The sequence below is a fragment of the Notothenia rossii genome (assembly GCF_949606895.1).
Source record: "Notothenia rossii genome assembly, chromosome: 9".
NCBI classification, from domain to species: domain Eukaryota; kingdom Metazoa; phylum Chordata; class Actinopteri; order Perciformes; family Nototheniidae; genus Notothenia; species Notothenia rossii.
Genome location: NC_136907.1, coordinates 20,580,524 through 20,607,205, shown reverse-complemented (window position 1 = coordinate 20,607,205; position 26,682 = coordinate 20,580,524). Strand labels below are relative to the sequence as shown.

Below are 26,682 nucleotides of genomic sequence, written 5' to 3'. Positions count from 1 at the left end.
AATGTCATTCCGGAACTGTCTGGATGTCTGATCGTCCCTCCCGTGACCCCCTCGTATTTATCCCCGTCCTTCCTCCTCACCCTCCTCCCTGATGGTGAATGGTGCTGGCAGCTGTGTTACGGATCCAGTCTCAGTGAATTACTGCCCTGCCTCTCTTTTTGAGTGCTGATATGACGGGGCAATCATACAGCTTACACACATGTTTGTTACAGACACACTCGAGGTGTGACTTGTATGTGTGCCTCTAACCAAAAGGAGAGGACTTTGAGAATGTGTCCGTCTGCCAGGCTGATTCACCGAAAAGACAGCGTGGGAGTCTTTTAGTGTGTGTGTGTGTGTGTGTGTGTGTGTGTGTGTGTGTGTGTGTGTGTGTGTGTGTGTGTGTGTGCGTGTGCGTGTGCGTGTGCGTGTGTGTGTGTGTGTGTGTGTGTGTGTGTGTGTGGTTGTGCTCACACACCTATAACGTGAAGCAGTCCAGACACCTCCTTTGAGCCAAAGCTGTTGGTGACCTCGCATGCATAGCTGCCGCTGTCCTCCTGCCTCATGTCGCTGATGGTCAGCCCCGTCAAACGCCGTGTCCAGCGGGCGTCCGAGGGGAGTGGGCGACCGTCTTTTAGCCAGCGCACCGTGGGGGTGGGATACCCTCCCGCTGTGCAGGGGAGCTCGATACTCTGGCCTGCGTTCACCTCGCCTGCTTGGAAACTGTCCAGGATGGTAGGGGAGGACTCGTTTGGGTCTGGAAGGAAAGAGGCGGGGTCATTTTTTGGTTCAAGACAAAGAGTGATATGAGTCCATCATGAGTAAACTGACAGGCTGCTCACCCATTACAGAGAGCCTGACTCCGTTGCTTTGGCGCGTCTCGCCGCTGTACTTATGTCTGGTGATGCACCGGTATGTGGAGAGGGCGTCCTCCTTCTGAACATCGGAGATGTAAAGAGCACCGAAGGAGGTCAGCGAGAACCTGTTACCTGCGGAAGACACATCCATTAAAGACTTACATTAATACCCCCAAAGGAAAACTGCTGACAGACAGAAACATGCAGTAAAAAACCTGCAGCAAGATGATCGCTCTGCTACAAATGCATTGTGCTCATTGCAAAACCGTATTGTGCTAAGAACAAACAGCTGCCTGAACAGTTGGCAGTACCTGGCTGATAATGTTGCCTACCAAAACCTGGCACTCTTTCAAGGCCTGGAGGACACACAGCGGTCATTTGCACCACCCATACACAGCGCAGAGGCAGATTTACGGCAACCCTATACACACAATGAATGAATGAATGAAGCTCTTCATAAAAAAACTGAAATGTTCTGTCTTTCAAGTGTGGTGTTGTCTAAAGTGGAAGATTAAGTGTTTTATTATGCAATGAGAGCTGCTTGTTCTCTTTCCAGCATGTTATGCTACTTAGAGAACCTAAGGTTTGCATATAAACCAATGTTTATGCTGTGTGCAGTGATTGGAGGAAAACCACAGGCACATTAATGAAGACGTACAATTTCAAACATAACATATTGCAACAGAAATATGTTTGACTGCTCTATGTATCCTCATACAACTGTTCTTCTGATGTATTCCGACGGATTGCTACACATTGAGCGATCAGCCAGACCACTGTAAACGTGACATATTTCAAATGGTAGCAGCATGGTTACAATAAGGCACATTTTGGTTTGCAAGCATCACTAGTGTCTTTTTAGCATCTGTCTTTTAGCATCTGAGCTCCAGGCCAGCAGCTGGACTGGCCTCGTTCAGGTGCACCTGTGTGTTTATCAGCATCAATATTTCATCTACAAGCTCTGTGTTTGTCGGGGCTCTTGCCGAGGTGCTTGAGCAGCCACACTGAAGGCAGCAGTTATGGACTGTGCATGTGTTTGCATGGAATATACCGCATGACCCGAGAGGGAGGCACAGTCTGCAATTTCACAGCAGCCTTTGTTTGCCCCCCTAGAATGAAGCCTTACAGGATAATGAGCACTTTAAGACTGCTATTCCCACAACACCGACGACTCGCCTGTCACAACACTCTGACATAGGCAGGGGGGAGAGAGGGAGAGAGGGAGAGAGTCAGCTGGATCTGACAAAGCCACACTTTCTGTCTTCAGCAGCATCCCTCTGAAGCAACACTGATTAAAACCACACAACATTATTTCCATTATTATCTGGTCATGTTAAGAGCGTGGCTCGTACAAAGAATCTGAATATCAGTGTTTCTTTAGTCAACTCTCTCCATCTGTTTGTGTGAACGCTCTCATCGTTTCCATCTCTCTCAGTCTCGAAGCAGAGTGGCAGACAGAGTAAAATATTAATTACTAAATCACTGTGCTCCCTTAGCTTTTATCCACGCTGACTTGACTAGATAACGAGAAACTGAGCCAATGTGCATTTTACACACACATACTATAGACAGGGACGCACAGCTGCAGCAAAACATGCAGATGATGTCGAGAGAAAATGGTCACAGTTGTTCGTGTTGTATAATTTTTCCAGGGAGTCTGACTGTATCAAACATGTTTACACAAACACTTAGTTTTTCCTCACATTTAAGTTTTCCAACATACTTGAAGACAGAAACTCTTCAGAGTAAAATCCCTGGTTTGGACCCTTTTTCCTGTTGCTGTGTAATTGTACTTCACATGACAGGATTTTTATGTCAGAGCTTTGTTGATATATTGACAATGTGTTTTCAATTGTTCTAAATCCATCATGGTTCATTTTCTTTTGCAACACCAAAAACTAGGAAACAATAAAGGTTTCCCCACTTGGTAAATAATGGACTCACTCATGGATCCTCAAAAGAGCTCTGATGGAAACCAAAAGAGGTTTAAGTATTTTCCATCAAGTATAAATGGCTCTTTTAAGAGTTCTTTCAGCCAGAAATAAGCTCTCTGAAAGAAGCTGTGTTGCCTAGAGGATGTCAACATTGTTGGATTTTGTATGGGTTCGGTCAGTCTCAATGAGATGCATTCATGGAGGAAATTGTGCAAAACTGTTTGTGTATCCTGATGCAGATGGGGTCCAGAGGGGAACTTTTATCATCTTAGTTTGTAATATCTGGGTCAGGTGAGATATGTTCATGACAGGAAAATAAATGTCATTCTCAGTTAAAGAAAATCTATAAAATAATCTAATATTGACTTATTTTTGAACAAAATCAAGATATTTTCCCATTTATCCAGCCAAGATTTTTTTATAAGTTTTTAGAAAAATAAAATGTATTTTTTTAAGTCTATATCGATAACAACCACTTTTTATAAAGGTGGATTTATATGAGAAAAACTGCTCTTATGACATCTAAGTGGTAGAGCCTGTATGCCATGTTTGTTTGTATCAAATGTCAGAGTGCCATTACTCAAATGAATCGTACTGTATGTCCTTAGCGAACCTTTTGTGCAATAAAGGGTTTCTTCCGCTTCCGCTGTTCAATCCAACAAAATGCCAGCGGCCTCGCAGTCACACAACAGGCCGACTTGCTGCTATGACAAATTCCAAAGAGGAGAAAAAGAAAATAATGGAGTATAAATGTGCGAGAGAGAGAATGGGAAATTATAGAGTCTATAAATAGGATACATACTGTAGCTTGTGTGGGTCCAAGAAATGTGTGTGTGAGTGCACCGTGTGTGTGTGTGTGTGTGTGTGAGAGTTAGTAGCAGCCTCATTTTCTCACATGCAAATGAAGGCGTCGGCGCAAAGATAACGAGGCCCATATTTCCACCTCCTCAGTGGGGCCATTATTTATTGATGTTCTGCATCTTTCCCCCTCCCTCCCACTCTCACGCTTTCTTCCTCCTCTCCCTGTTGCTAGGGTCTTCTCACTGCCATCCTGTTACGATGTCGGTGTACTTTCAGCAATTATTAAAGCACAACGTGTTTGCAATCACCGAGGACGAATCAGTGAAACCCTCTGTGTTGTGTAAATGGGAAAATCAAAACAGTGGAAGAAGTCAGTGTAATGAATTGGAAATAAATCGCATCAGTATGACGTTTCTAAATATAGCTCGTCACATGCAAGAAGCTTTTGCATCCAATCACAAATATTCTCCAAACACATACAACACAACACAGAGTTTGCTGGTTTTCAATGCAGTTTTCAATGTTGTGCCTTCAATTAAGGATAGTAACAGGAACTTAGTTAACTTTCTAACCCTCCAGACTCTCAGAATGTAGCTAGAAGATGTCTTTCGGCCTGTTCGTTTGGCAGTTCCTTATGCAGTTTGGAAACTGTATGGACTTCTCAACAGGAAACTAATTTAGCTCTTGGAAGTGAATCTGACCTACATGCTTCAGAGGGGCACACTTCCATATTATAACTAGACTAGTCTATTTTAAGAGACAGCATTTTTTTCCTCTCTTAGCAGGAATTATCTAATGACACTTACCCGTCTGAAATACAGAGTTTCTTGTGTACAAAGGAACAACAATAAAGAACAAATGGAGTGTGAGATTGTGCAGCACTCACAGCTCTGAGTAAAATCACTGGTATTCCGGTGGGATTTCCCGGTATCCATATCTAATCAGTTTGGAAAAGGCTAATGAGCTATCGAACTCACATCCCTGTTCTCCTCCTGGCAGAGCACTACCATCTGATCCCTGGAGTCTCCGTCTTACTCAACACTGTTGACGGTCAAAGGCAGCGGTTCCTTGCCTTGAAGGGCTTTCCCTGTTAAATGAAGGTTAGCGTATCTCTTCACTGCTCATTATGGTGACTACAAGCTAGCACAAGGAGAAAAATGTAGCAGCAGAGGGTCAGAGGCTCCACTCCTCCACCACAACAGCAACAGTACAAATCCTCAGATAGATGCCTGCAGCACAACATTTGTATCCATTAAAGAAGAAGTAAGAAGGGGAAAAAAGGAAATTGACTTTAATAACTTTGTTACCTTTACGATTATGATGCGAAAGAGAGACAGGGAGGGGTTTTCTCAGTTTACGCTGAAATGTGAGCTTACATTTTTACTCTAAAAAGAGACAAAACACACTCACATGTTCTAATACTCATAACTCACAGGGATCATTGGAGAGTGGTTATAAAATTAAGGGTGTTGAGCAATTTTCCTCTCCTGAAATGTGTTCCCAAAAAAAGCCAGGTACATTACATTTTGATCCAAAAAACATTCCTGTGATGAAGTCCTTTTAACTTTACTTTCGGCAATAAACCCTAAACAGTCATGCATCGCAAAAATGCTTTGAAGACGTTACTTAAATGATACAAAATAAATCTTTCCTATAAAAAAATAATCCCCAAAACTTTGATACACACAAACACAAATGAACACATATGGCACAGAGACGTCAAATTTAAGTAAGTCATAATAATTTAGCATATAAATCACAATCCTTTGAACGTTGTGATGTGAAAAGTGGGCGATATTCTGACTAATCTGAAAAAACAATGTATTCTTTGCCTTACACCCCTGCTCTCAACGGCAAGTTGCAGGGAATTTGAACGAAGGTGAGCAGAGACAGTGGAAGAGGAGCGGATCAAAGACTTGTGACTGTCACAGAAAGAAGAAGAAAGAGGAAAAGAACACAAAACGCAGCATATATTCAGGAGATATTCTCTCTCTGCGGTGCTGGATTGTGCTCACAAATGCAGACACGCCAGGCACAAACACACACAGAAACACCTACCGGGCTCCAAATAGGACAACAAATATTCCCCGGCTGGAGTGAAAAATAATAAACTACGTTATAAAATTAGCCCAGTGGAGTCAGGGAATGGCAGTGGTCCAGTTTTGCAGTAGAGGAATGTGTTAAAGCATGAAAATCAGTGCTGTCGTGCTGAATGAGTGGATTTAGAGAGGAATGAGAGGGAAGAAAAGACAGTAGGGGAGGAAAGCAAAGGGAAAGATGGAGGGCAAACTGTGGAGGAGATAACAGTCCACGTCTGTGTTCTCCCCTCCTTTTAGACCTTTATGCAAAAAAAGGGGTGTTGCATCTGCATTCAAAGCGCGTGCCCACTCCACCCTCCCATTGCTCTCTCCCCTCTCGCTGCTGTGTACATTAAAAAGCTCAAGTAGAAGCAGGTGTCAGCCAATTAAATATATACACTTTCCTGGCTTTTATTCCGCCGCACACTTACTTAACATCTATGAATGGCGCCCTCTTAACTCCCTTCAATTCACATTCAAAGCAGGTTTTATTGGCACAACTGATGTGTAACAACTAATTGTGCAACGGGAGCCCACCCCTCTGCATCTCCTCCATAAAAGAGACTTTGTTAACACGACCAAACGGTTCAGACGGAGCACGAGACGCGCTGCCAGTTAAGACTCACACTGCATGAGCAATATCTGAATCTCAGCACTCGATTCACTCTCGCTTCTTATCTGGCCGCTTGTTCGTGTTTCTGGAAGGGGGGACGAGGACGGAGAAGGAGCCGCACAGCTCTGTCATGTTTTCATTAAAAAGCCACGCTTCACTGTCTAATCCTAACTGCTGTCCTCTTTCCTAACCAATTCTGACTGCTTACCTCGTGCCTCAATCACTCTCTCCATGCCCGGCCCCTCGCCACTCTGTTGTGCACCCACTCACCCGAGAGGAGGGAAAAGTTGATGGGACAGAGGTGAGGAGCAGAGAAAAAGGTGGAGGTAGAGGTTGGGGAGAGAGAGAGAGACAGAGTCCGGTGCGATGGGACCATGTCTCTTCTGCTTCACTTGACTGCTCTGTCCCAATTTGCCCCTGTGTGACTTTAAACAGTAAACACTGGGGGGAGGGGATGATGCATTGAGGGTGGCTGGCGACCTATCTGCTGAACGGCCAGTGGAGGACAGACATAAAAAGTGATCGTATGCAAAAGACGTCGTTTGCGTGGATATAACTCAACGCAATGCCGCGGAGACGCCATGTTCCCCCCCATAAAGCCGTCCTAAGCAGACAGGCCGACGACACTGCATAAAGCTAAATGGACCATCTCAGAGAGAGGGAGAGGAGATTAAGCATCAGTAGGAGCATCAGAGGAAACGAGGGATGGAGGGGAAGAGGGTGGGAGGATAGGAGAGAAATGGGGAGAGATGTAGAAATAGGACTCCATTATTCATGACGTGTGTTTCATGTGCTTGGTGACATCTGGGACAGCAGTGATAATGACAGTCCCGGGAGAGAGAAACCACATACACACACACACACACACACACACACACACACACACACACACACACACACACACACACACACACGCACACACAACCACACACACACACACACACACACACACACACACACACACACACACACACACACACACACACACACACACACACACACACACACACACACACACACACACACACACACACACACACACACACACACACACCCCCCTATGCACCGCAACATAAGTGTGCCACCGATGGTCCAAACACCTTCAACTGGATATCCCATAATCTCTTATTGAACTTTTATTAGCATGATGCAGAAGTAACTGTTCTTTTAAAAAGGTGACATGTCAAAGTTAACATCCGGCACCAAAAAGCTCCTCCACCTTATTTTGATTCAACTCAAGATAAGAGACGGTGTTGGAGATACGGTGTGTGTCTGCCATCCTGTGTGTGTGTGTGTGTCTGTGTGTGTGTGTGTGTGTGTGTGTGTGTGTGTGTGTGTGTGTGTGTGTGTGTTTGTGGTAGGAGTTAAGCTCTCTCTCTCTATCTTTCTCTCTCTCTCTCTCTATGCTGGACAGTGACACTCCTCTGCCACCAGCACTCTAATAGGGAGGGACCAGGCCGCTCACTCAGTCCCGCTAATGCAGCTCACTGCCCCGGGCCATGGCCTAAGCCTGAGTGTACACACACGCACGCACACACGCACGCATGCACGCACACACGCACGCACGCACGCACGCACGCACGCACGCACGCACACAGACACGCGCGCGCACACACACACACACACACACACACACACACACACACACACACACACACACACACACACACACACACACACACACACACACACACACACACACACACACACACACACACACACACACACACACACACACACACACACACACACACACACACACGTTTACATTGTTTACCACAGTTGAAATCTCTCACAGCACGCCAACTGACTATAAATGTTCTCAGAATAACAGTATCAAACTTCACAATCTCCCATTGCCTTAACTTAAAGCGCAGACGTGATCACCATCGACAATAACAACAACAGAGATATGAACTGTAACATACACAATAAAGGTGGGGGGTAAAGTTCTAAAGTCCGATTTAAAGTTGTTGTTTTTTTAAGTTTATGCAAACACAAACATACAGTTTCACATGCGGTGAAAAAAGTAATTATTTACACTAAAATAAGAAACACAAGTCCTGTAATAAAAAGCGTACTTAATAAAAAGTACGTATTATCAGCAATATTTACTTTATTAAAATCACTACTGATTTCTTAACATAAAGACAGCATTTAAATGAGTGTGATTAGTCAATAGGAAGTTAATTTTGACCACTATATACACTGTTGGGTAGTTTAATCTATAATAATAATAATGTAAAATGTATTGATAATATGTGTCTGAATATGCAAAGTGTCCAAAAAACCAGTGGAGTTAACCGCACAATACTGTCTTCTGAAATGTGGTGGAGTATTGGGCCATTATGCCAAATTGATGCAAAGTCAGGTTGGAAGGGGTTTGAAATTTCGTATGTTTTTTTCCCAAAACTTTGTCCATATATATTTTGTACCATATCTAAATTACACATATCTAGTAAAAGAACCGTACATTTTTATATCGTATATTCAGACTGTATTGGAATGTTCTTCCTCTACCAAAAATGGTCACTACCGAAACATATTACATACACCGTAGTAAAAAAGTATTATATTAACCTGTTAAGATTGTTTTACCTTCCCTTCTCTAAATATATTTCAACAAATATTTATTGAGGGTTTTCACAATTAAATCAATGCAATTTAATTTGTAATCAAATTTCAAAGTTCAATTTATACAATTCATAGAAATCACAAAGCAATTTTTCTTTGTAAAATGCATAATACTGATCATATTGATTCCAGAGTTGAGGATTGTTGAAATTGAACATACATTAAACCCATCAGTATATCATTTTAGTTGATAACTCAATATACTTACATCCAGTGTTTCAGTAGTGACCACAGTATTTTGTTTTCAAGGTTGTATCATATTCCCTCAACCTTATTGCCTAATCTTAACTCATAACATGCCTTATGTTGAAGTGTGAATGTTTGAAGCTACTGACCAAGAATCAGCACTTTAGTAACAGGCTGAAATAAAGGGGGATGAGGCTAGAATGCATGATCTGTTTGGTATTTTGAGCAAAACACTTCATAGACATGTTTTATATCTGAGACCTATAATATATGCCTAACAATAGTATAATAGGAGACCTTTAAAGTAACACACTGATTTTCAGACTTTAAAACACATTTATTTCAAAACTATGGGATTTATCTGCTTACCATTCCATTTTGTCACTACCGAAACGATCATGTCAATTACCGAAACGTAACCATATGTTTCGGTAGTGACTGTTTTGGTCGTGACGATTTTAGCTAAAATTGAGCATAACTAAAGAATGCTAGCAACTACATCATGGCTAGCATACACGTTTTTGAAGAGGTTTACACATATACAGTCTATGGTTTACACACATAAAGACCTAATACTTTGCATAAAACTCAGAAAAAGTTAATATGTGTTCGGTAGTGACAATTCTTAAGGTTACATGCCGATTTTCAGATTTTGGAACAGATTTATATCAAAAGTATGGGATATAGCTACTTGCCATTCAGCCATGAGGGACAGGGATGCAGTGTCACTGCCTAGTCAAAAGTGCAGGGGTGTGGCTAAAAACCAGGTTCAGCCATTGGAGTAAAACCCCTTGTGTTTCGGTAGTGACATGAAAACTGGGGACATGATTTTTTGAGTATAGTTTTTTTATTAAAGAATTAAACCCACAATAAATCTAAATATTCTAACTTCTGTTTGAATGTAATCATAAAGATCTTCTAAATACACCATTGAACAAAATAAAATAAAAATGTTTTAAGAGTTATTTACAGAACATGAAATGTAGATGTCAGGGTTGGGGAAAGGTACTTCCCAATAGAAAGTACCCTATAAATGATGTTTTTGTATATAATCACTATCTAATTGAATGCCTTATGTTTGAATAGACCATTACATATTCTTAGTAAATATTTATGTCTGAATACTTAATTGTTTTGTTAAATAGTTTTCCTTGTTGTGGGACCGCACTTTGTATCAATTCGGTAGAATGCCCCAGTATATAGAGGAAGACAATACTAAAATAAACAAAATTGTGTTTGAGGAAATGTACAGCACTGTGAGTAAAATAATAATTGACAGTACTATTGATCAGAAATTATGGATTGTGCTCCAGCACTTTCAAAAACCTGGCAAAGTGTGCATATTTTACATGTTGGTACTGTGCCATTACATTTGTTACTGACCACACACTACTGTACATTCATATTCAAACCAATTACTCGCAGGAAAACATCCTTATTTCACTCCTGCCCAATAATAAACGTACATTTTGGAGTGAAAAAGACCCTGCTTTAAAATGCGACTGACCCTGTTCTTTTATGTTATTGATCCACAAAAAAGTAATGCCTGCTATCTGCTCTGTGTCATCCCTATTGTACATCCAACACGCTGAATTATTGACTGAAGTATTAACTGAGTTCCACTGAAGAGAGAAACAGAGAGAGCAAACAACTCCCATGCTGTTACCATGCTGAATTATTGACTTGCTTACACATGATATTCACTATGTACATACAGACACACAAAGAAAAGCAGCTTAGAAACATCACAACCTCTTCCTTACACTTTTCTGAACCTTAAAGCAGCGTCGCAGCGCCGCTAACCTCCCTCACCTTCTCGCTCCGCTGCCGTCAATCACGACCCGCAGTGGTGATCTGACCTTTATGTGTGTTTGGACAGCTAATAGTGAGGCGGATCAATAGGTCTGATTGAGAGGTCATGTAGGAACATGGCACTTGGATGACCACCGGGGATCCCATTTGATCCCTGATCATGTCTTCTCGTGGTCCCCGGCGACCAGATGCTTTCACAGAAACATTGTAAAAATAAATCTGCCCATCGGGGTCACTAAAATGCAAATATATCACTCTAGAAAATAATGAATCACAATAGAGAATATCTATTTTGGGCCAAATATTAGGCTCTGACACACCTTTCTTTCCTTATCTACATTATACATTATAGGTATCTAGATGTAATCATATAGATACGTACGAATATTTTGCATAATCCCATGAAATCGGATGGAAATGTTTGCAACCACACAAGAAGTTCTGACAGGATTTGAGAGAAAATATTTCCAACTGAGAAATGGAGACTAAAAGGGAAATTAGAACCCAACTCCTTACCGCTGCTGCGAGTAAAGAAGCATTTCCTTAAATACTATTTCTTAGTAGAGCCTGCTGTAATCTCCTTGCGCTAATCCTTCGTTCGCTAGCCTAAACAAAAGAGTAGAAGAAAGCGGGAGGAAAGTGGTAAAACCTCCTTAGTGAAATCCTATTTCTTAACCCAATCCTGGCCACATAAACCCTCCGACTCTTTACTCTAAGCCTTGACACAAGCCGGCATGCTTTCACTTTTCCTGAGGATGTGGTGCAGATTAACATCTATCCTTTACAGAGTGAGTAGTAAGAAATATGTTGGTTTCTTTCTTCTGATTATATACTAAAATATTTCACAATGGTGATAATATGGGGAGAGAAAGACCGGGCAATGTGACCTGAGATCTTTAAGAAGACACATAATACCTTGATAATACACTTTTGTACATAAGTGTATATTATTATTAAATGAACATGATATACTCAAAATTTAACATGTAGTGTTGATAATACGTTTGAATTACGGTCAAGCTTCTGATGACATTCTGATTTGTGCAATAACAATGATAAACTCTATTTGTATTGCACCTTTCTTTTCAAAATAACAAGGTGCTTTCCAAGGACGGTAAAGGAAATACAAAGTAAAGTCAATTAAAACTTACCCAACAATCTGTCTTTTCTTATCAAAAACGTTCATATTTCAGTAGTTTTGTCCCTGCAAGTCCAAAAAGTGACGTTTTCATAAATAATGTCAAAAGCTGAAAATATGAAACTATTATAACATAGTAAGGCACACGTTAAGAAGTGCACCAAATCAGACTTCCTCAACTCTCCTTCTCTCTCGGTTGAATATTTCTAACACAGGCTGGCTTAAAGGGTGAGATAGTGGCCAGATTTCTGTCAGAGTGATGCGCTCGCAGGGGCTTCCCCATCTCTCCCTCTTACACTGATTGACACTGATACACTGATGCACTGTAAACATGCTCATGCTGCATGTGTGTGCCAGCCTGAGTGTGTTTGATGGAGTCACAAAGAGAAAAAGGGGCACGAGAGAGCGACGGCGGCGATAAGAGTGTGTACGTTCCTGTGTTACGTGCACGTGAGCAGGCGTGTGTAGTAGTGTGTAAATAGTCAATAATAGCCGACACTTGTCAGCCCTCTGCTCTGTACACACAAAGCCTGTGGTTGAGCCATTGTTGAACTCCGCCTCTCCACGCCGGCCACCCCCACCCCCCCAAACTGGGCCTCTCAAGCAGAGATAATTATGCCTATTGTGCCCCTTGAACACACACACACACACACACACACACACACACACACACACACACACACACACACACACACACACACACACACACACACACACACACACACACACACACACACACACACACACACACACACACACACACACACACACACACACACACACACACACACACACACACACACACACACACTTGTTTGTGCTAATTCACACACCCACCCACGTGCCTACTCAACCAACTGAGTAAAAGATGGCTGCCAGCATCCCATCTGTTCCTGTCCGGCTCTCAGTCGCTGTCAGCACACTGGGGCAGGGGCAAAAATATTCAGAGAAAGTTTTTTTTTAAAAGAGTGCACAGAGGTGAAGAAACTGCAGAACAAGTGACTTATCTAGTCCCATTGGAAACTGGATTAAAAAATGAATACATTTCCATGTTGTTTTTTCATTAAAATTTTACAAGGAGCTGCTCATTGTTAGGTTGTGCTGTTACCGCCAAATGTTTGCATGTGTTTGCACGTAATAGCGGCACCGGCATCTGCGTGATACAGTCTTTAATGTCCCCCACTCACCCCCATGGCCATGCTGTGTGCCATGTGGGACAGAGGCAGCAGCAGAGGGGAGGGGGAGAGGTGAGGGAGGGATTGAGTGAGACTGGAGGGTGGGGGTGACAGAGGGCAGCAGTCGATGGGGTCGTGTTCAATGAGCCCCGGGGACGCCACGTGCTTGCTGTCCTCCGCTGTCACACCACGTCCTGCTGCACAACAACACACAGCCGTCCCACAGCAGCGCGGAGCCTTAATGTATCCCGAGTTAATGTTTAATGAGCGCTCCATATTCAGGCAGCCTCATGCAAAACCTGAAAATGGCTTTATTGTGTTACTTTTGAGGAAGATGTGTGTGTGCGCGTGTAAGGGGCAGGCTTGTACATTTGTACTTTGCAGGAGTAAGCGTGTGTGTCAGCCCGGTGTTTACAAGAGTCTGCTGTGTCCCAGACAAGTGTATCTATTAATGTATTCCTGCTCTGAGTGCAAAAGCACAGATTTACAAACAGAAGTCGTGTCCTTACACACCGCCGCTCTCCATGAGGTCCCTCCGCCTTTGTTACCTCTCTCCTCACTGCACCTGGCTGGAGCCTTATGATGGCAGCAACTTTTTAATCACAGAGGAAAAGCTGCAGTATAAGTGCTTGTGGGAACGGGTTATATCTACAATAGTGTCAGAATCGTCAAATACACATTGGAGTGTCTAAGTAAATAATATATAAGTATATAAACATTCAGAATTATATATTTGTTTACCATTTATCAAGGTGAACTTGTATGTAAACATAAAATATATTTTATATTTATACCTTTATATATTGTATAAATAAAAAGGCCCAATCAGCAACCTAGTTCTTTTACCTAAAATCTAGACTTGAGCTGTCTTTCTACCAAACCAGTTGTATGGGGAGCACTTTATTATACATTTCATGAAGAAGACAATTGCCAGTAGCTTTGAATATCTCAACATATATATATTTTTTAATTAGGTATTTGGCCAGCTATTTTCTTGATACAAAATCTAACTAAATCGTCCTAATCCTTGATTAAAAGAATGTGCTTACGACATGCAAATAGTCAATTAATTCATAAATACTTGACCAATTCTGTTTAACTGTTATTGCTCTTGCTGCTATGACACTTTCGCAATTTCGTTACGGGGATAAATAAAGTTTATATTCTCTAAAATCAGTCGATATAAAATAGATTGCCAACTATTTTTGATAATCTATTACTCATATTTGGATTTTTTTCCGGCTAGTTCCGTCTTTTGGTTTGTGATGATTTTATATTTTTCTCTGGAGTCCCTTTCGCAATGTGGTAATTTGAACAGACATTTTGCAGACATTTCTTTTAGACAATACCAAAGCAAGAAAACAATCAGCAGGTTAATCGATTAAAAAAGTAGCTATAGGTGCAGCCTAGTTAATACACAGTGATGAAGTCCTTCAAACCAAAAGTGGAGGGATGGCGCACCACTCAATTCATCATGTTCAAACTCAAGTGAATGCAAACTAATCAGTTTAGCTATTGTAACTTTGCTATCCTACCAAATATATAACCTCAACTCTCCAGGTGTTTCCAATTAAAGCCATTTGTGTGTATGCGTGTGTGTCTGTTGAACCGCTTGACTTCCAGCAGGGACCCCAGGGGCAGAAGATTGATCTGTAATGTAGCCTGTAAGTGACCTCACCACCCGGTGACGCCCATTAGGATCCAAGTTCAAAATAAGGCCTGATAAATCAGCACTTACACACTGACAGGTTAAACACAGGTTCACCCGGCCTTACTTTCAATACAACAGGGATTTAACTAGACTGAGTAGATCGAATACAGCTTCCCTCCCAGATTTCTGGAAATGTGGAGAGGAGCAGCATCTGTTAATGGACTATATGCATGCAAAACACTCGTGTGCATTGTGTAATTTGACCTCAAGGGAACAAAAAAGGATGGAGTGGCAGTATGGAGACAAATAGAGAAGATAGGTGCATATCAATTTGATTCAGGATATTTCGGGGTTGATCATTTTTGCATAATAATTGTCATTATCACTGAAAATGTATTTAAATCATATGGTGTGATTTTTTTTTAAACTATCTGTACAAAACCTGGAAATATATTTTGTTAAGGCGATCTATAGGTTGGTATATCTCCTCAGCTCCACAATAATATTGTATCTCTTAACACATGGTTTCCTTTTAACAAATAGTTTGCTTCCTGCAGTTTGAGTATTGCACTAGCAAATATTGACATTTTGATATAATTTTCATTTATTGTGCAGTCTATCTATAAATTGCTATTGTTTCCTTCTATTATAACTTTTCATCTCTGGGTTTTATGGGCATGTCTATTAAATGACTGTGCAAACACATGTACAAGGCCAAACTGTGTGGCAGGTGGATAAGATGGAGCATGGTTGGGCATCTTCTATGGACCACCATGTGGCCGCAGCCATCTGCTGGTCCAGTCTTTATTCATCGGAGCCTCTCATTAGCTTTCTGCTGGTTAGACTGACGCTTCGATCTGCAGGCTGAACCCTCCCCGTGTCCCACTGTTGTTTTTCATTCCTGTCCATAGACCCTCCATCTCTCTGTCTGCGCTCCAGCTCTCCTCCTTCAGATCACTGCTCAGACTCGCAGGCTTCCATTGTCTCATGAGGGTCACACACCCACACAAAGCTTAACTACAGAGATGGCATGGGACGGGGAAGTGAGAGGGAAATAGGTCAGTCTGCCTGCACCCCTCCCCTCCTAGAGCCTCTCACTGTCCTGCCTGGACAGGAAAGTGGGACAGGGAAGGGGACACACATATAAACACACACACACACACACACACACACACACACACACACACACACACACACACACACACACACACACACACACACACACACACACACACACACCACACACACACACACACACACACGGCTCCAGATGGGTGACGTGTGTTTGAATAAATGGAACCTGTTGGGGTTCAGAGGGCATGGCTGCGTTATGTTATGTCATCAACTCAACCTTCAGACTAGTATGTGATCAGGCTGCTGATACACAGCGATTCCTCCGTGCAAAGGCACAGGTATGTGGTGAGGGTGGCGTAGAAAATTACGTTTTACGAGTTGGGAGTAACAATACAGTTAGTTGCAAGTTTTGCGTGTTGATTTAATTGTAATTGATTTTGTTAATTGGCCATAAGATATTCTCTGGTACCAACCGGTGACCCTTGATCCAAACCAAAACAAAATCATATTGTGGCAGTTATTGTCAAATATAATATCCGGTATTGTTGTCAAACTATTTTGTATCGTGATGACATTTGTGATTTACACTCCTAGCCCCTTTTCTGATCTTTTTATTTTTTTAATTCTGAGGGTGAGGAATCAGTGAGGAGACACAGAGGAAGGAACTGTGATGGTTTAAATGTCCCTCTAAAAAAGGTAGATGACATTAAACCATCAATACCTCTCATAGAAGGCACCTGCAATGTAAACAAACACGTCTGTAAACAAAATCTATGTTTGGAAACTAATGAAATCTCCAGCACTAATCCTTTGTGCACACACTTGCAGCTGGAAAATAGAAACCATCCCATTTAATTCAGTGATGGTTGAGTGCTTTGACTTGCTGTTTGCAGTGGATTTCAGCAGACAATGTCCCTTTTTATCAATACAAAACCAGGCAATATCCCAGGCAGAGTATTTGTCACCACAGAGACAGACATGCAAGTCAGTGAAGTCAATGTGATTGTCTCTCTCTCCTGGGAAAAGCCCAGGAAAAGGAACAAGCATGTACGGAAAATGATGGAATGAAAGTCTTTGATTAGAAAAGACAGGTGTGCACAACCATAACATGTATGGATTTACTCACTCAAAATAAACTGCAACTCTTCCCGCTGCGTTTCTACAGCAAATAAAAGTGACAGCAAGCCGACACCCTCTCACTCAAAAAAATCCATTTTAATTTTTACATCTTCATTAGACCTGTCCAGACAGTCCTTTGCTGGCCAAGTAGATTGTAGAGGTAGAAAAGAGTTTGACGGCTGATGTTTGAGCTACTCGAAGAGAGGGTTAACTGAGAAGTTGGATATCAGCATCAATAATGTTTATATAACCAAATGTACCCACTGTATATTGATATTCACTGTATGTGTGTAGTTGCTGTGCATCCATGTGAGAGTGCACTCACATTATTCAGATTATGAACCGTTCTGCAGACGTGTTGTGTTTTAGAGGTTATGCTGCAGATAAGCGACTGCAGTGATTGGCTGAGAGGACGACGAGGTTGCTGTGTTGATTAGCGTGGAGGTCGCGGGTCAAGGTTGAACACGAACATATCGCGAGTTGCGTTTGTGTGCGCCGCTGTCGCAGGGAAACGAAAGTTCAGTGAGCAGCTCATCATGTTCAACATCTGATCCTCACACTCACTGCTCATCAACTGACCTATATACCCCTAATTACACACAGCAGCCTCATGACAGCCCACACAGCAACACCCCATGCATAAAAATACATATACACACACAGGACTGGCACATCCAAAGCAGTGTTTATGTTGAGGAAACGTATAGGAGGGCACTGTGAACCATGACAGTGACTGCAGAGGGAATAGAGAACTGTTACTGCTGATTTTTAAAGTGAAAACAGCAGATCAAAAAATAAAATAAAATATGTGTATATTTAAAAAAGCATTAGAAAACAAACACTAAAATCTATTTTAATTTTAACATAAAGTAGCTGGTTGGTGTCTGTGTTTTTCTAAAATAAAATTGTTGTATGTGAAAAACAGGAGAATGTGTTAAAAAACTCAAATTGATGTTATACATTGATCAGAAATGTAATTTATTTGATACAATGTTTTGATGTTTTTTGTGTTGAAATGTGTTTATTGATCTGCCAGGACAACTGAAGACATCATTTGATAAAAAGTACAGTAAAAAACTACTATTCTGTAAGTGAAACTGAAAAGGTTTTTTTTTTAAACACAAAAATGTCTGACAATAACAAACTACTGCATCCTTGGTGCACGTGAATGTGTGACACTGGGTGTGTTTTGCATACATATAATATAAAACGCCATCTGGCAGGACCTGAGGCCGTTCTTGCCCTACTACCCTCCTTGCTTCTCCTCCTTTGGTGGATTTCCTCCTCTACCTCTCATCCCTCTCTCCTATTGTTATTGCGAGCATACTTTACGCAGAAAATAAACATTACACAAAATATATACTCACATTATAAAACACTTATAATGGATTCACAAACAACTAAAACAGATGAGACTGAAACACACACACACACACACACACACACACACACACACACACACACACACACACACACACACACACACACACACACACACACACACACACACACACACACACACACACACACACACACACACACACACACACACACACACACACACACACACACACACACACACACACACACACCACCCACACACAAATGAGGTTAATGAAGATGAATGTGGGGGCACCGTCCTATTGACATCCTATGTCTCTATAATTGTGGCCCTGTTCTTCAAGGACGTGGTGTTAAGAAAAGCAGGAAGAGGACTGGAATAGATATGATGAGGAGAAACTATGGAATAGTCATGCGACTTAGAAGAGATCTAATGCAGTGTCAATCACAATTAAAGGCAGGACGTGACATTAGAGGGAGAAATGTATCTGAGGAGATGTAAAGCAGTGGGAAATGTGTGTGAAAAGTGGAGGAAGACGAAGGATAGTGAGAGGAGGAGGAGGAGGAGGAGGAGGACCAGTTCAGTGATCCAGAACAGTGAGCAGACAGAAGACACGAGTTAAGAGTTCGGTCAAACATGGAGCACAGCGGTGCGTCCGCTCACACAAAAGCTCACACACACACACACACACACACACACACACACACACACACACACACACACACACACACACACACACACACACACACACACACACACACACACACACACACACACACACACACACACACACACACACACACACACACACACACACACACACAGGAGATAAAGACATACCTAAATCCTATGAAATGAATCAATCTGCCCACCCCCAGGATAATCCAGAGACACTCATGTGATGACCTACCTGGTACGATGGAAACCGTGTCCCTTTCCCAGGACACGACGCTGACGTACTCCTGCACAGCCACGGGGATGAGGCACTTGAACACGGCTACGTTTCCCCGCATAGAGCGCTGGTCCGCCACCCGCACCGTGTAGGGCTCCCTAAAAACTACAGAAGACACACAAATCACATTCAGATATCTCTAGATCAATATTTTAGGTGTAAATGATGGTGTTCATTCTCACCAGCCAGGATTTTTGTTAACATATTGTCACTATTTGAAGATATCTACACAAATATTCTCCATCACCTATCCAGAAGATATATTGGCAACGAATGATCATTGTTTTGACAGAAATAATAATCTACTCGTGTTTACATGATCAAAAACAACACATTAACACTCCAGAGACAAAACGCCCTTTCATCAATTACCACAGTACTCCACATTTATTCATTGTGAAATTACTGGCCTACTCTTCGTCGTTTGAACTCTTCAAATTTTGCCTCCGCTCTCACCATAAATGGTGCAAGCCGCCATTAAGCGGGATAATCATGGAAATGATTTCCTAGCTGTGGCATGGCGTCATCTCAAAAACACATTTGTCTTTCTTTTTTCTGTTTTTTTAACACAGAACTTCATAAGGATGCGACGGAGTGAGCCGCACATTCAAAGTAAACTAAAGGCTTTTTTGGGGCTCAGTTTATGCAGGTTCATGCAATATTTTACACTCTGGTGAATGAGCAGGGACTCATTAGCAAAATCACATGAAAGCTAGGAAGTATCCGAAGGTTGCTAAGAAACTGGTTCGGAATCCCTTCCCTGGTAACAGACACGATGGCAGCATGCATACATGCCCGCTGCGAGGGGGAAACACATGCAAGTGCACGGAAATTTACATCTTCTTTGAACAAATGAGCGGAATAATGCAGATCTGTCGGGTTCTCCTGGAATAACATGGAATGAAAAAACCAATGAATGCGTTTGAAAATTGATTGTTGGCCGTGAAGGTGATTCAAATGAGACCCCTGTTAATTATTAAACACCACAATCACGGGACTGAACCCCGAGATAGAGCGGCCGCATCCTGTCTGGCCTGTAACCTGTGCACCAGCGCTGCCGCGGCCCGACAGAGGCCGCTGGCTGCAGGATGTTTGGTTCATGCTAATCCCTCGTCTCCCGAGGCCGGGCTTTTGGGTCATGTGGGAATGAAGGCAGCAACCGGCTGGCATGCAGCTCAGGGCCCTGGCTCAAATCCTATACTTGGCGCTTGTATTAGTATTAGAATGAATATGAGTATTAGTTCAGGTCGGTGTTGGGAGGCAGAATATGAAAACAGATGTTGATGGCAGGAGGGAAGGGGGGGAGGGACCGACCGGCCTGAGCGAATGATGGGATGGAGGAGGGGGCGGGACAATAGATGCAGTGTAACTAACATCCAGCTGCAGCTTTTGTTCCAGCTGCGTTTTGATGTAACTGTTTGGTGAAGTATCTGCTGCAGGAACCCAGACCCCCAGACGTACCGCTTTACTCTAGATGAGGTCTGGCTTATTAAAGCAGCCTCGCGCGGTCCAATCAACGGAAAGCGCCAATTAGGTTGGTTAATGAGAGATAATTAAAGAAGTGTGCTGTGGCTATTTTTAGTCTGGCACAAGAGGACAGTTTGAAGAACGATGGAGCAGGGAGAAGGAGGAGGACAGAAAAGAGAATATGATGGCAACAGAGGCAGCTTTTGGTCAAAAAGTCTAAAAATAGCCTACCTATTATAGCTGCTAGTGTTAATTAATTGATTCTTTATGTTCTCTAAGGACACCTTATAATAATAATTGTTTTCTCTTTTATGTCAGAAACAAATGTCTGAGATATATGTTTATGTATGGTAACAGTATATTTAAACATTATGAGTTAACACATTTGAGATTCCGTTAGCTGTAAAAAGGGTCCCTCACACAAACCATATCTCCTTATCACTAGGTGTGGAGTTACTTTTCTCACCTCTCAAAGCTTTAAAAAGCATTCCTCGAAAACAATATCCCAGTGGCCGTCAAGTTCCTGGTTATACTTACTTGTACTGACCTTTTAAAAAGTGGAAGTGTGTCAATGAGGATGATGTGGTGATGTGATCTAACCTATTGTCACCCTTTCTCCTTCCTCATCTGATGTGGTTATATCATCTAAAATCACATTGAAGTTGCCACTTAACTCTAAGTGCTGTAGGGGTTGTGCTCTGGATTTCGTCCTAACAGATGGTGCCATGCTGTAGATGGAGCTGATGGGGTTATGTTGGTATAAAGTGCAGCGGTTCATCACCAGCTCAGTCAAAAAGGTGTGAGCGGAGTCGAGGCCTAGTGTAGTATCTGATGCAGAGGTTTCCTCTGAAGACTGTGTTCTGGGTCAATCTGTGTCCAGGTGGAGACGCACTATTTTAGGCCAGGTAACTCCGTGTGGGCGCGGCTTTCTTTTGAAGCTGCCAATCACATCTGCTCGACTTTATGCTTTCACAACTATGTTGATTTTCTCACTTCTTCATCATGTTTTGTCTCAATTTGGCCTTGTGATCTTCAACATCACTTTTTCATCTCAATAACAGGTCTTACTTCACACTTAGGCCTAGTCCTCAAGTACATGGGTATCTTTGTGAAGGTTTCTTTTTTAAAACGAGCGATGGTCTTTCGTCCACACCCAATCAGCATAGAAGATCCCTAAAAAGGAATCTTATGGAAAGCTCAAGCCATGTTTTAGCTTGAAACATCTGGGTGTGCACCTGTATCTCTTTTGTAAGGCAACACAAACGAGGCAACATTTGTTGACGGCAAATATACATCCAAATTGTTGTTATATATTATAGTACAATGTCCATTTTTGTATTTTATTACAAAATTGAGCATCTATTCCAAAATCTAATTTCCCCTCGGGGATGAATAAAGTATTCTGATGGACTTTTTATATGTGTACACAACACTGTACCATTGCTTTTAATTGGCCTATATATGAGAAGCAGAGTGGTCAGACTTCCACTGGTGTGTGTGGGGGCATCCTAACCATTTGTGTTTTCATCTGGACAGAGACTTTTCTTTTTAAAACAGTGCTTGTGTGAATGGGATTACTTCGACAACAAAGGTGGGAAAACCAATGCTCATTCCGCTTCCCGACCACAGTCCAAACTCACCAGCTTTGATGCGGATGTTGGGGCTGCGGATCTTGCCGGCTTGGTTCTCGGCCGTGCAGAAGTAGTCGTTGTCGTGGATGTAGCTGTTGTAGGCGGAGGGCGAGAAGGGGTACAGCTGCAGGGTTCCATTGGCGTGCACGTGTCGGATGTGGGGCACGTCGTAGATGTCGTCGCCGGTGGCCAGGTACCAGCGCAGTATGGCACTGGGGGTGCCGCCTGCTGGACAGGGCAGGGACACCCCCACCGAGCTGGAGTAGGTAACCCTCTGCAGGGAGGCATTCACAAAGTACAGCCTGGTGGAGCCCACATCCTCACTGTGTACTGTGGGGGCAAACAGACAGCAGAACACAACTAAATAACAGGCCAAGTTGAAGGTGAGAGGCATGTGCTGTACACACACATATATATACACCAACAAACAGGATTCCACAATTGAAGCTATCGGCATCACATTAATGGACAATAAAATGGACAGAGTGGGATGTCCTTCAAATGTGTTGCAAAATAATCATAACAAATATATGTCAAATGTCCAGCTGCAAACATCAGTCATGTGATCCAGAAAGCCAGGGATTTGGGCTAAAGCCTGTGATGGTTTAGATGGATCGGAGGGAGGAGGAGCCTCTTACCTCCGTACAGTGTGTATCCACACAAACAAAGACACAGAGAGGCAACTCCATGATAGGTTATGTGATTGGAATTTCTATGCCAGACGCAGAGATTTAAGTCTATTTAATCTCCTTACATATTTAACACACACACACACAAACACACACATGCACGAACACACTCACATGCAGGAATGTTCTTCATTGGCACTCAGATTAAACACATACAGCTCCAGTAGAGAAGGAGAGTGAGAAGAGGGAAGGAGGAGGGGAGACACTCTCAAATGTGGGGTCATATTAGAAAAGATTAGAAGAGAAAGAAGTGTGGGGGGGACACTGCTGATGGACAGATGTGGACGTTAACCACCAAATCAAAATGATATCTAATACAACACCACTGCAACACATGGTCACACTGTTAACGTTCAGTTCAGCCCAGAAAGTCAGACACATCAGGGAGGATACACACAGATACTGAAGGAGCCATGGTTTGGATCCAAATTGGATGAAATTAGCCGTCGGTTTACTGTGGTTCAATGTGTTTATTTCTTCTTTTTGTAAAGAAGGATCAAATGTATTTGTGTTGCCTATTAAATAATGTTTGTTAAAAGAGCTGAATTTCTTTTAAAGTCAATATTTATATATAGATTTATATAGATGAAACATTTCAGTAGAATCTACAAGTTTGGATATTTTGCTATTATATATTTAACTGATTGAGTGTAATTAAATGTAATGATTTAATTGTTTTCATTGACATGGTGCAAAAACATACTTTAGACCAAACTTCAGTGGTGGTGACATCAGGTTTTTTAAAGTGGTCTTTTGGCTTTTTATATTTAATGCTTACTCTGTATCTTTTTGAAAACAGTTTATTGCGGTTTCAAAACAGTTCTAATCATTTATTCTATCCTGTAAACATTTTGTAAATATAATATGTCCAACATCTCACAGTTCAGCACAGAATGTCACTAAAATCTCATGAAATATTCACTTAGAAATATGACTGCAAGACATTGAATAACTTAATACCAAATGTATTATTTTTACAAAAATTAATTGTTGCATCATATGATTATTTGTTTACATTTTCATAAATCCATGAATCATTTTGGTCTATGAGATGAACAAAGGGAGAGACCATCAAATCATTGTTTTTGTTCGACCAACACTCAATGAAATTAAGAGGCTAGAACAACAATGTTCCTTGAAAATGATGAATTGATCATCAAAGTGGTGGTAGTTTTACTTTTGTCAATTGAGTAATTGAAAATGGACTAATTGTTTTTCTCACACCAAGGTGTTCACCCCGCCCCATGGTCCAGATTATCTGTTTCCCGACTTCACCAAAGCAGTATCACCAATCACAGTTTTTTGCTCGGTAAATAGAAACATTATAACCTTCTGTTACTCAGAGGTCAGTCAGACAGACATCTTAAAGGTCTGCAGGTAGAGGTGTAAATACTCAGATGGATTAACAGAATATGTGTCATTATCAGCATCCTCTTTATGATGGTACTTGTGCTTTACCAGCCAACTGTTGGTCTTGTTTACATCATTTAGAAAATATCAAATATCCCTGTTTTCACAATGTTAGGAGAATATCACAAGATCACAAAGCAGAATATCCGAAGGAGTTCAAATCGAAAAAATCAGTGAGAGCAGCGATTCTGCATCAATATTCCAAACTTAACAAAGTCCAGCAGATGTGACCTTCTGGAGCACTAACACCAGACACAAGTAATCAGGAGTGAGAGCAAATATCGTGTCACCAAACATATAATCTTTGTTTAGGACATGTCATTAATGAAGTGTGGCTTATAGCATTGGGTGACAAATACATAAATCGCAACAGAATGAATGACCACCATCAACAGTGTCCCAGAGCAGCAGGTCACAGCAGACCCAGTGACCTCTCCCATCCAGGAGGGTTTGGTGACCATTCCAGCCTCCTTTCATACTTTCCCTTGTAGACTAGAGATTGATAAAGCTGTGCAGAATGTTACAGATGGTATATGAAAATGTGTCTGGCAGTCCAGTGGTGGGCTGCAAAAACCAGGTCAGACTCCCTCCCCTCTGCAGATTACTGATAATGGCCCCTGAGTATAAAGCCCATATTAAAGATTGCAATATCTATAATCTCCCAATGGGGGGACAGGACTGAAGTGGAGGAGTGAGGGGGTCACCCTGAGCGCCCAGGGGGGCTGGGCAGCAGGAGAACCTCTCATACAGTAGATTATATGGCCTGGGGGCCTGGGCACTGGGGGGCTGGGGAGCACTGGGACTGATGGAGCGGGAAGTAGAATAGAAAAGGGATCAGAGCAAACCACTACTGTCAAAACCAGGTGAAACTCACCCCGCACACACACGCATACAGACACACATAAACACATACACACTCCAAAAGCACTCACACTGGGAGGAGACAAAGCGGGTTGCCATGGTGGCGCTGGCACTTGAAAGCTGTCAATGGATAAAGAACAATGCAACAATTTAACCCAACAACACTGACCCACTGAGCATTCTAAATTTAGACACTTCAAGTCACCAAATTTTGTCAGTGGCTCAAATATTTCGTGTTGCGATAAAAGTGAGCAGGTATTTTTTAAATGGCATAAAGTTGGATGAGCTTATGCAAAAAGTGTTTATTTTAGAGTAAATGCCAATAGATTGCTTAAAGTCAGTGATGGAATCAGGATACTTTGATCATTACAACACAAACATTGCATTTTGTATATTCTAAAATGGGCCGTTTCGTAAAATGAGTACTTTTACTTTTGGCCTTTTCGGTATGTATTTGTGCCAATATTCTTTATATTTAGCAGGATTTTGAATACAGGACTTTTTGTACTTGAGTATTTTAATGGTTGTGTTGCTACTTTTATTGAAGAAAAGTAAAATATGTCACATATGTCAGTACTTCGTCCACCACTGCTAGAATATAGTGTGTAAATGCCTGACATACCAAAGACAGTCAGAAAGAGGATTCAAAACGGATGTTTAGGTTAGGCGTGGTTAGTCGCGTCACAATGGGCACGCTCCAAAACTCAACTGGCAACATCCTGGTTTGTGCCAGACTTGCAGACTTTCCACTCCATTTAAAACCAACGGTCGAAACATTACATGCTGCCTGTGCCAACCTGCACAGACGGATTTTGTGGCAAGACATGAAAAGGCCACATGAGATAAACGACCGAGACTGCAGGGTAAATACATCTTTGTCATGGCTGAATCCAAACGTTAAAAATGGATTTCAAGTTGGGCCAGTTGCATCACCCTAATGCACAGTTTTTCAACATGTTCATTAGGTTGAAACTATCTGATATGTTACCTTAAACACATCACCATGATCAAATGTTTCCATTATGACCTCAAGTGCATCAGAACAGGGAAGTACTCCCCAGCTTAGGTAAGGTTTAACCAATCGACAAATCAACTATATGTCAAGTTAATACAGTTTAGTTTTGCAATTTACCAACAGATCCATTTAAAAACAAATATATCTTAAACGATTCTAAATCTTTCAACCATTATATTGAACTGTGGCATAATGGAGTTTCATTTCCATGGGCCATTTTTTTACAGAACCATTGCTGGATAGGGATCTTTGGTGTAATGGATT

General features: G+C 41.9%; 1 protein-coding gene across 4 annotated transcripts in view; it reads right to left on the bottom strand.

Moving 5' to 3' along the window:
* LOC307020404 (cell adhesion molecule DSCAML1-like) overlaps positions 1-26,682 on the bottom strand; it is a 59,760-nt gene that overhangs the window by 25,658 nt on the left and 7,420 nt on the right. For all 4 annotated transcript variants that reach the window (XR_013802876.1, XR_013802877.1, XM_079651734.1 and 1 more), the window contains exons 2-5: positions 22,453-22,773; positions 19,304-19,450; positions 822-968; positions 458-736 (exon numbers count right to left, since the gene is read on the bottom strand). Coding sequence is in view for 2 of the 4 variants with exons in the window: in XM_079651734.1 (XP_079507860.1) it covers positions 458-736; positions 822-968; positions 19,304-19,450; positions 22,453-22,773 (894 nt within the window). In the remaining 2 variants the exon portion in view is untranslated. The remainder of the gene's footprint in view (positions 1-457; positions 737-821; positions 969-19,303; positions 19,451-22,452; positions 22,774-26,682) is intronic.